This window comes from Monopterus albus, unplaced genomic scaffold (assembly GCF_001952655.1).
Source record: "Monopterus albus unplaced genomic scaffold, M_albus_1.0 scaffold78.1, whole genome shotgun sequence".
Lineage (NCBI taxonomy): Eukaryota > Metazoa > Chordata > Actinopteri > Synbranchiformes > Synbranchidae > Monopterus > Monopterus albus.
In genome coordinates, this window is record NW_018127958.1 from 1,338,288 (window position 1) to 1,350,328 (window position 12,041).

Sequence of the window (12,041 nt, forward strand, 5' to 3'; positions counted from 1 at the left end):
GACAGTTGGTACAGTAGGAGTAGTCTTAGGAATACTCTGTCTAATGGCCCAAACTTTATCAATAAAGTAATTTTGGAACTTATTACAAATCTGAACCAACCCCTCATTAGACAGAATAGCAGCAGGATTAATCACGGATTTTATGGTATTAAAAAGAACTCTAGGATGATGAGCATTCTTCAAGATAATGTTGGATAGGTATTGAGTTTTAGCATCTTTTACAGATTTCTGATAGGTATCCAAGCAGTCCTTTAAAAAGCCCAGGGAGACGTGCAGGCCAAAATTTTTCCATCCTTTTTCCTCAGCCTGCCTGCAGCATCTCCACCATGCATGGGTGGTGTCATTTAGCCATGGGGCAGGAGTGATTCTAGCTATCTTCTTCCTGAAGGGTGCGATGGAATACATAATCCGAGAGCATGTAGAGTCAAATGAGGAGAGAAAGGCATCAGGGCACGTAGGAGGCTTCAGAGCTTCTGAAGAATAAAAGTCAGAGACTACAAAGGCAGGAGCAAAATCAGAGGCTGTTGAAGGGGTGAGAATCCTGCGACACTGACGTAGGGTCGTGAGCCTAGATGCACTTAACGGAACCAGGACATCAAAATGGACAAAGAAATGATCAGAAATAGCCATATTTGATACAGCCCCAATGCACACAGACAATCCTTGTGAGATGATGAGGTCAAGTGTGCCCCCACGTTGATGATTGGGGAAAACTACTGATTGGGAGAGATCAAAAGAGTCGAATAGGGAATTAAAATCATTCGCTAGCTGGTCAGAAGAACGATTAACGTGGATGTTAAAATCACCATCCATCCATCCATCCATTTTCCTCCGCTTATCTAGAACTGGGTTGCAGGGACAGCAGTCTAAGCAAAGATGCCCAGACTTCCCTCTTTCCAGACGCTTCCTCCAGCTCCTCCGGGGGAATGCCGCGGCGTTCCCAGGCCAGCCGAGAGACATAGTCCCTCCAGCGTGTCCTGGGTCTTCCCCGGGGCCTCCTCCCGGTGGGACATGCCCGGAACACCTCCCTAGGAAGACGCCCAGGAGGCATCCGAAACAGATGCCCGAGCCACCTCAGCTGGCTACTCTCAATGTGGAGGAGCAGCGGTTCTACTCTGAGCTCCTCCGGGGTGACCGAGCTCCTCACCCTATCTCTAAGGGTGCGCCTGGCCACCCTGCGTCCCCACAGATCAGAAAACTGTCAAACTGTGGGATACGCTCCGCCAAGAATTCCCCAAATTCCTTGACAAAATCCTTAGATTTAGGCGGGCGGTAAACTACTGCACATAAGGTAGGACAATGCAGCATTAAAACAAAAATTTGTACCTCAAAGCTGGAAAAGATCTTGGAAGGGAGGAGGCGGCATTTTAAAGTAGGCTTAAAAACAGAGGCCAAGCCACTGCCTCTGTCAATGGGGCGCAGAGTGTTAAAAAAGGAATATCCAGTCGGAAGGAGCTGTGAAAACAGGCTATTGTCATCTTGTGTTAGCCAGGTCTCAGTGAGGAAACATACATCCAAGTTATGCGTGGAGATACAGTCAATAAGAACGAAAGTGTTTTTGTTGAGTGCAAAGTGGAGTGACAGAACACTGCTTCCCCCTCCTGAGCTGCTGGACAGTTCTCCAGAATCTCTTTGAAGCCAACTGTCTTCCTCCATGGCCTCACCAAACTCCTCCTAGGCCTGAGTTTTTGCTATGGCGACTGCCAGGTCTGCATCCCGCTTGGCCTGTCAGTACCTGCCAGCTGCTTCAGGAGTCCCATGAGCCAACCAGGCCTGATAAGGCTCCTTCAGCTTGATGGCATCCCTTACTTGCGGTGACCACCACCATGTTTGGGGATTGGCGCTACAGCAGGCCCCGGAGACCTTACGGCCACAGCTCCCAGCAGCTGCCCGACAACGGAGTTGAGGAACATAGTCCATTCCGGCTCAATGTCCCCATTCTCCCTTGAGACCTGTTTGAAGCTCTGTCAGAGGTGAGAGTTGAAGACCTCGCTGACTGGGGCTTCCACAAGACATTCCCAGCAAACCCTCACTATACGCTTGGGCCTGCCAGGTCTGTCCAGCTTTTTCCCTCACTATCGAATCCAACTCACCACCAGGTGGTGATCAGTTGACACTTCAGCCCCTCTTTTCACCCGAATGTCCAAAAAATATGGCCGAAGATCAGAGGAAACGACTACAAGGTCAATCATCGACCTCCGACCTAAGATGTCCTGGTGCCATGTGCACTGATGGACACCCCTATGTTTGACCATGGTGTTCAATATGGATCGACCATGACTAGCACAGAAATCCAATAACCACTCACCACTCGGTTTCAGATCAGGGAGGCCGTTCCTTCCAATATCCCAGTACCTCCTGCACCAGCTCAGCCTCCTTCCCCACCAGTGAGGTGACATTCCAAGTCCTAAAAACCAGAGTTGGTGTCCGAGGCTTGGGTCGGCTGGGCATTTGGCCCCAGCCACTGCCAAAAACACAATGCACTGGCCCCCTACAGCCTCTCCAGCCGGTGGGGGGGCCACCGGCTCCACGTTATGGTTTCGGGCTGAGCCCGACCAGGCCCCGTGGATATAGGCAAGGACACCAGGTGCTCGCACGTGAGCCCCTCCCCCAGGCCTGGCTCCAGGGACATATAGCCCCTGACAACATAGCTCCTGGGATCATTCAGGCACTCAAACCCCTCCACCACATTAAGGTGTCGGTTCCAGGGAGGGGATTCTGTCACTGATTCTGTTCATTATTTTTATGGACAGAATTTCTAGGTGCAGCCAGGGAACGGAGGGTGTCTGTTTTGGTGGCCACAGAATCTCGTCTCTGCTCTTTGTGGATGATGTGGTTTGTTGGCTTCATCAGTTCAAGACCTACAATGTGCACTGGAGGGGTTTGCAGCCAAATGTGAAGAGGGGGGGATGAGAATTAGCACCCCCAATCCAAGGCTCCAATCTATGGTTCTCAATTGGAAAAAGGTGGATTGCTCTCTCCGGGTTGGGGGTGAGTTGCTCCCTCAAGTGCAGGAGTTTAAGTATCTCGGGGTCTTGTTCAGGAGTGAGTGAAAAATGGAGCGGCAGGTTGACAGACGGATCGGTGCAGCATCCGTAGTAATGCGGTCTCTGTACTGGTCCATTGTGGTGAAAAAGGAGCTGAGTCGTAAGACGAAGCTCTCAATTTACCGGTCGATCTATGTTCCTACCTTCACCTATGGCCATGAACTTTGGATCATGACTGAAAGAATGAGATCAAAATTCAAAGTGTTTATTTTGTCATATGCACAGTTAGGAAACATGTTTCCCTGTACAATGAAATTCTTACTTTGCCGTCCACATGAATGCCACAAAATACAAATGAAATATGAAATGGATGAATAAGTAACACAAAATCTGAGGCACTTTAAGGAGCAAATGCAGCGATATAATAAAAATATATAAGAATATAATAAAACAATGTATGCTACATGGGAGCAGCATGTGCAGCAGTCAACAGTCAATGTGCAATTATGCATGTGCAAACTGAGAATGTAAACAGTACAGGTCATCAGTACATGATGTATGTCCTGGTAATAAACTCCTGTAACATTACTCAGTATTTGTGCTAGTGGAGCTTTAAGGTCAATAAATGGCAGTGAGCTTCTCTCAGATCATCTGTTGGAGCTGTTTTCCTGACTCACCAAATTTGCACAAATGTCTCATTAGTTTTTCCTGTCAAACACTGTTTTTATGCACATCTTTGTGAGTGTTCAAATGGCTCGTTGTGTTGTATGTTATTTTGGACAGCAGGTGGACTAATGGTTGTGTAATGAATGAGATTCACGACTCGTTTTATTTCATCCCTGAGTCTGATCTCGGCGAATTTCTTCTGACATTGTCTGTGAGCTTATTCTTGTAGCCCGGGTAAAGTGGTTGCCACACGGGACACAATAACTGGGGTCCTTGCAGCATTGATATCCAGCAATTATTTGGTAGTCAAATGTTTGTCAGGTGGTTCAGTCAGGCTGGAGACAGAGAGCTGTGTTGCAGCGCCTCCCAGTGGCCCAGGAGGACAAGGTGACAGGAGAGGAAGGATGACAGAGAGGAAACGGGAAAGAGCAGAGAAGAAGAGGGGAAATGGGGGAAACCAGCATGTGCTATATCCATCGCCAATCACTACGGTGTCATCTGCGAAATTCAGGATGATGTTGTCTTTGTGGGAGGCAACACAGTCATGGGTGAACAGGGTGTAGAGGATGTGACTGAGGACACATCCCTGTGGGGTGCCAGTGTTTGTAAAAATGCTGGCTGAAATCCTATTGCCAATCCTGACAGTCTGGGGCTTGCCAGATCACAGATACAAGCGGCAGAAATGAGTTTCCTACGGAGACTGGCTGGGGATAGGGTGCGAAGCTCAGTCACCTGTGAGGAGCTCAGATTAGAGCCGCTGCTCCTCCACATTGAGCGGAACCAGTTGAGGTGGCTTGGGCACCTGTTTAGGATGCCCCCTGGATGCCTCCCTGGGGAGCTATTCCAGGTATGTCCCTCCGGCAGAAGGCCTCAGGGCAGAAACAGGGCACATTGGAGAGACTATTCCTCCTGGCTGGCCTGGGGTTGCCTTCGGGTTCTTCCTGAGGAGCTAGAGGAGGTGTGTGGGGAGAGGGAAGTCTGGGAGGCTCTTCTTGGGCTACTGCCCCCGCGACCTGGTCTTGGATGAAGATGGATGGATATAGTCTGAAATAGCAAGCTTATGAAGGCAACTAAATACTGAACATGTTCATTGTCTTCACACTAACTCTGTTTGACCTGAGTGAGGGGGCAAATTATACACTGCAACAAAAGAGTCTAACAGATTGATAATTGATCAGATACAACTAACCCATCTGTGGCCTCTCGGTTTTTCTCATGTCTTTGTGCTTCCTCTTGATATTATGACAGCCATTCACTGCAGCCTACAAAGACAGAGCTGCTCAGTTTATTTTCAACTATCTCAAAAGAATACGGGGCCTATTAAATGCTTTATTTCTCCTCATCAAATGGACAGCACTCTGGATGACTGCTGGATGTAACTTCAGCACATTAAATGTTTTGCCATCCTTAAAATTAGTTACCGAAGTGTCTTTGATAGATTATAATGTCTCTCCGATCTCTTGCTCCTTCTCAACAGTAGACTGCCAGTGTATTATCTTTGATCTCTGGTGAACTGATGAACAAATGGATGCACCAATAAAGTTCATTAAGCCGCACCTCTAATTCTCTCTGATGACTTTCATAGCCATTCATTTTTAATCAAAACAGATCCCCCTCTCAACTTTTAGAACACACACACTCAGATGCAATCGGGAATCATCTAGGGTTTGTAAGGCAGCTCAGTGTTGTGCATTTGCTAATGATTTGATTAGAAGAAGAAGCTCAATGGTAATCAGTGCCTAAATTTCACAATAGTGTTTGTTTTCCTCCAGGACAACAGCACCTGTTAGCTTACTGCTCAAATCTTGTTTTAAAAACAGAGTGAGCCAAAAAAAAACAACAACATACATTTTTGTAATCTGTAAAAGCAACCTCAGTCTTTGAATCTAGCTTCAGTCAGGCACATCTGAAGGTAAACATGCAGACACTCGATTCAAAGCCAGAAAAGCAACTTGAATAAATAACATGATTTTCTAAAGTGTTGGGTGCATTTAAAACATTCAAGCAACTTCACATACGTGGCCACTTTCAAGGGATTACCTTTGATTGTGAATTCTTCTATTTGAAGAACACTTGATAACTTCCTTTTATTCCTCTTTGTCTTTCTAAATCTGTTTTAACAGCGTAACCTGACATTCTCCTGCGTGGAAACCCACACCTTCCCAGTCTTTTTCAATGCCACCAGCTTCCTGCAGCTGCCAGGTCGAGCCAGTCACAATACATTATCTGTGGGATTTCAGTTTCGTACATGGAACTCAAACGGGCTCCTCCTATTCAGCAATCTTGATGATGGCACACTTGAGATCTCCCTTGATGATGGCAAGATTGTAGTTCATATCAATGTGTGGACAGCGACCAGAAACAACCGGGTAGACTTATCATCAGGTGAGTTTGTAACAAATATATCCACACTATAACATATTACACAAATTAAATGCAGTGTTTTTTTTTAGTTAGCATTACATCTTTCAGCCTATATATTCAGCTACAGAGCAAGATGGTCAGTCAAAGCTGAAATTTTTAACAGTCATAATTAAGGCTAAAAAGGATTGAAATGGAACTGTACTCTCGACAAGTCTGTCTTGAAAGGCCACTTTCATTCTATTTCTTTACCTTCTATCCTACCCTTTCTCTTACCCTCCCACACTTATTTATTCCGCCCACCGCTGGTTTAATAGGCCATTATTCTCAGGGGTAGGGATTATTACAGAGTTACCCTGTAGGCTAATTGGGCTTGAGCCTGCGATTACATCGGTATTACTAGAATACACAGACACACAGACTCATACAAAGACACGCTACCTCTTTTGGTTCTGTTATTAGGATCTCTAAGAAGAAAAGCCACACTAGCTTTTGGCTTCAATGACACAGTGGGTGCTCAGTAGACTTGTAATGAAATGCTTAGTCCCTCTTAATGGTAAATATACAGCAGAGAGATGTGCAGATGTGCACACAGAGGAGAATCGAGAGACAGAGAGAGAAATGAGAGGTTCTTACAGAGACTACACAATCCATTTATCTTTTCCCAGTGGGGATAATTTGTTTAAAAAGCTGTTTAGCAACAGCTTATCCAGACATATTATCAGGCATGTGCTGGAAGGTAAAGCCATAAAAACACTGATCTTTTCGTTTGTGACCTTTCACCTATTAAACTTCTTAACCATCTAAGGCTAACATATAGCACATTTATGGCATACAGTAAATCACAGAAAGGGGGTATACAATAAAATCAGACAGACAAGATATTTAATGTAACATGTCAGAATAGATCAAGTTTTGGAAAAAGACTCCAGTAAACTGAGTTAAACTTCCTAATTTTAAAAATGTGCAATGTATAAAAATATTTTCTTGAGCACTGGGGCACCAGGCACACAGTTTATGTTACTTTATGTCAGGTTATCTCAACATGTCAGGTATGTCAGTCACAGTTTGATTTTCTCTGGACTGTTAGCTGGAAGAGTCTTCAGAGAAACTATTTAAGATGCCACATGATTAGGTACACAGCTGCCCGCACATCACATGCACCACCTGATACAGGTAAAACAGGTGGGAGTCAACCCCAGCGGACACTTGGTAAGAGGAGGGTAAAAGCTGGACAGATCACCAGTCTTAACAGTGATCCCCAGTGTTGTAATGTTTAGAGGTTAATCAAGCACTCCGTTTATTCAATTTATTTATTTATTTTTTATCTGAACATCTAATAAAATGGTGGAGTTGCTAGTATTAGTGTTCACACTATGAATGAGCAGCTTACAGCTCAGGTTTGATTCATTGTTTTGTGCAAAATGAGAGAGTCATTCTACTAGGAGCCTAATTTTGAAACAAATATCTAACAAGCCACTGAGATACAAGTTGTTGTTTTTCTCAGGAGCTAGTGGATCAAACCACAGTAAAATGCATATTAATGTTGGATATTTCAAGAGGATTCCAGTAGGATGTCCATGTTGCTCCTTTAATGCTAGACACTGATACAACACATTATCTATCCAGTAGAATATACCCAGGCTCACAGATATGAGCTTCTCCTCTTTTACTTTCTGCTGTTAATTTCTTAATGCAGGTAGCAGGTTTGTTCTAGCATAGTCTTATTTTTAAGTATTAAAATGTGTGAACTGTGTGTGCAGTTACAGAAAACTTTACATTCCTAGTGATATATCATGTGTACATATTGAACGAGGAGGATCTGCTAGTCTCAACCTAAAAGATAATTTATCATCTCTTGTAATGTGTGACTGTTTTATGAGCATTGTCCTCTGACTATCAGCTTATATTTTCAGAAGGACTATCTTTGCAGAACCCAAGTGAATTTGCAGGTGCAGTAAAAAATAAAAATAAAAAAGAGAGAGTACAAGGGGGCAGGAGGGGGTCTGAATGAAGGGAGATGATGAATAGGATCTTCATATTTCTGATAGCATCCAATCACTTGAATATTTCTTCATAACCTCATTCTCATGACGTTGGGAACCAAGTTATTAAAGTAATTTTTTTTGCCTGATTGGAGTCAGAGCATTGGGTACAGTAGATCTTGCCTGCTATTAGGAAAACACACAAAATAATCTAATCTTCTTATGCAGACACACATATTCAAAATGTTTGTGTCTACAGATATGAGGTCGTGTATGTGTGTGTGACAACAAGAACTTACCCTGAGGTTGTTTGTTACCCGCGGCAACATGCTTCTCTCTCCTTTGAGAAAACGTCTGTCATTTCATCCATTTCCCCCTCTCAAGCAGAGAGACAGAGGATGAAACTAAAGGGAGAACACTCTAGTTTTAGACTGTGGCTGTCCTCTTAACAATACATGTGGCTGTTAATAGAACGTCCTTATTTGAGAGTCCTGCAGGGACTGATCTAATTTTCTCATCACTTTCCTTTTACTTACTCATTAACTCACCAACTCCTTTTTCTTCTCTTCTGCATTCATCACTGATTTGCTACAGCTTTACAGCACCTTTGTTGGGGTAGGGCTGGAAAAGTGGTGTCTTGATGGCTGTGCACCTGGACCAAAGCATAATTTCATGTGCCCAAATATAAATTAAACCCATATTTTCCATGTTACCTACCATGAAATGATCCAATAAACAAAAGCCAATGATAAAGTCTTATTTTGTATCTGATACAGAGAGCAGACAGTACTGGTACTGGTTTTTGAGTATGTGTGTCGAAGCTCCTGTCCTCTGATCACCCTCTTGATTAATTATTGAGTTACTTGGCACCAGCATTGTTTCTATGGAAACAATACTCTGTCTCCTGTGCTTTTGTAGAGCTGGATAAACCTAATTTTGTGGAAGGTTCTCATGCAACAAAGTGAGGTTATTTGTTGTTGTATCCCTGTTTGATTGTTAAAGAATACAGAGGCTCTAGTGATAATTAATTTAGCTTAATTAAATATTAACTTCAATACAAATTTTCAACAATACAGTTTAGCTCTTGAGTTTTTTTGACAGTGACAAGTCACAAGAAGGCAAGTCAAACTTAAAGTTAGTAGGGCTTGGGTATATTTTCTGGTCTGTGGCATACCAGTGCTTGTCCAGTGGATGGCCGCTGTAGAGGGTAAGTCTCCAGGAACTTAGTTTAAGTCAGTCCCCACTAGGGATGAAAGCAGACAGTTTGTGTGAGTGTTTTTGTATGCTTTATCTTGGTCACAAGTAAAAACATTAGTCCCTTTGAGATGCAAAATGATTATCAGACACACACACTCAAGGTTACTTGCAAAGTCCGAATTGAAAGCATAAGGGTTTGCAATAATGGAAAGGCCTGAGGCACAGATGTGAGGGGCAGACAACACACTACAGCCACCCGATAATAATGTTATATTGTTTCATTCCCCTGAGTGTCTGTGTCCCTGTGCCTATGTGCATTTGCCTTTGTGTGTGTGTGTTTGTGTAGACAAGGCTTAATATGTCATATTATTAGGCTTTGTGTGGTTGGCATATTGACATCTGAGAAGACATGCAAGGCTCTTCAAACTGAAAAACTAAACTGTTTGGAGGACCTAATATTTAGGAGTAGAAGAGATGGGGGAGGATAAATCTATGAATGCTGAAGGGCCCCATAAATTTATGGCAGACAAAATGTATGTATACTGTACACATAGAATCAATATGTAATAGAAACAGGAGGAGAGGAGAAATAATAGTATGGAAAGGAGATTAGAAAGGAGGAACAGTAAGGATGAGTGATTAGAGGGTAGGATAAGGGAGAAGGAAGCAGAGAGAAGAGCAGGTCAAAAAACTGTTACAAATAAAAGAAACAGTAATATTAGCAGATAGTGAGCCAATAAAATGATAATGTAAAATAAAAAAAATTACCAACCCATAAAATTTTTCCTAAGTGTTCTAAATTTAAGCCAACTAACACTATTGAGTCTTGTCTAGTCAAATCTGAACAGGGACACACTGGCTAGCCATGGAAATCTAATGCAGATCACACAGGTGTAATTTACCAGGACACAGTAAAATGTTGGTCAGGTTAATTGTCCTGTGTATTGTACTGACTGGTAAATAGTTAGCAAGGAAAATCCATTCTGACAATATTTGTTCAGGCAATGGTATTGCAGTTTGTAATTGCAAATTTTATCTAGTTTTTTAATAAAAAATTACAGCATTGTTATTATTTGTCAAAGATGCACTAAATTGGTGCCCCAATTATTTAGAACAGTGAGACACAGGCCCACATTTATAGGCATACTAATGGTTGATGTTACCTCAGGTTTTATATTGCAGTCAACACATGTTTAGCAAAGAATTAATTAGGTTAACTGGATTAAGGTCAGAGTCTATACAACAAAATATAATAAGTCAAGTAACTCATAAAATGAAACAGTTGAGTCAGTGGAGGGTTGCTGAGAAATACAGTTAAAGCACTGCACTCCAAGTTTGCTCATTAGGTTTCATAATTTGGTTAATTTGCACCTCATTTGTTCATTGTCAGTCTTTGCAGCTAGACATTTGTTTTCATACTGACATTTCAGTACTGAATGAATGGAGCAACACAGCCATGGGCAAAAAAACATTGTTTTTCCTTTCAGGATAAGAGTCACTTAAGAATAGTACAGTAACTTACTGATTATGTACACAGTTTATTTAATCAGCAGTATATAAGAGTCAGCTTATTTCTTCTATAAGTGACTTGTTGTGATTTGTGGTAAACAAAGACAATACAGTATTGACAAAATTTGAATGGAATATAGTGAAACAGACAACCGGAAAGTGCAAATGTAGTAAAATGTGTTTTGATTGGATCCATTTCATTGCATTATTACCAGGATCATTTACACATGGTGTTTAAGGCTGTTCTTGAAGATATCAGACTACTGTATATCTTGACACAGGGAACAATAGGAAACCACTGAAGGTGTTCAGAAAGAAAGTCCACAGCTTAGATGGAGATGCATATAGACCAAGTAGAATGAATGCATTTGCAATGAAAGTGTGACAGGTAGCCAATTCAGAATTGTGCTAAATAATTTGACTACTATGATATAAATGTTCTGCTATCCATTTTCTGTTCTTGTTTAAAGCAGTGTCTGAATCTGTAGACACCTTTGACGAGTGCTGTGAAGATACCTGCAACAAACACAAACAAATGAACAAACAAACTCAGCTCTGTTCCTCTTTTGGTTAGTATTTTGATGCTTGTAGTAATGCATACACTATCTGTAGCTGGGCTGTAAACCCCACAAATATTAATGAAGAGACTACTGTAGATTAGTGGAGTTTTAATAAAGAATAGTCCCATCTGTCTTGGAGTTATACCCACAGAGAAGGCCACCTTCATAGAGTCTGTAAACACTTCCCAGCTCTTCCCTGAATGCTGTCAGCTCCTCCTTCAGCTCCTGCACCTCCTTCTCACTGGTTGTCACTCAGAAAACCAGGACTCCCACTTCTGTTGTTTGCTCTAGAAGCATGAAAGCTAATAATTTCTCAGCTGCTCTTTCAAGATTTATTTTTTTAATTACCAAGTCTGTAATTTTGTAATCGCATACCAATAATTAGTCTGCATCCTCCCCCTCCACTCTTTTCTTCTGAAGCTGCCGTTCAGTCGTAGGCACTTCCAGCTCTACTGTAATTGCTGTCAGCTTGTTTTCAGTTGTTGTCAGTCTGGAGCTCAACACTGAAATATCACAGAGACTCAGGATTGGTTTCTTCTTAAGTAAGGTTGTGTAATGTAGTATTGCACAGCATCTTCATAAAAATATATGTTTGGCCTGTTACTGTCTGTTTCTGTTGATATAGCACTATATCTAACTTGTATCCATAAAAGCTTTTTTATTGAATTATCATCCATAAAAGCCTTTTATTGAAATGTCCAATCTCCTGTTGCCTCTCACTGTAGGGTATTTCTTTTTTTGGCAATAACTTATAACAAGAAAACAGCAATTTTATT

General features: G+C 42.2%; 1 protein-coding gene across 3 annotated transcripts in view; it reads left to right on the top strand.

The window, feature by feature from the left end:
• The window catches only part of cntnap2a (contactin associated protein 2a), a 331,856-nt gene that overhangs the window by 170,520 nt on the left and 149,295 nt on the right, over positions 1–12,041 (top strand). For all 3 annotated transcript variants that reach the window (XM_020606462.1, XM_020606460.1, XM_020606461.1), the window contains one exon: positions 5,777–6,038. In XM_020606462.1, coding sequence (XP_020462118.1) covers positions 5,777–6,038 — 262 coding nt within the window. The remainder of the gene's footprint in view (positions 1–5,776; positions 6,039–12,041) is intronic.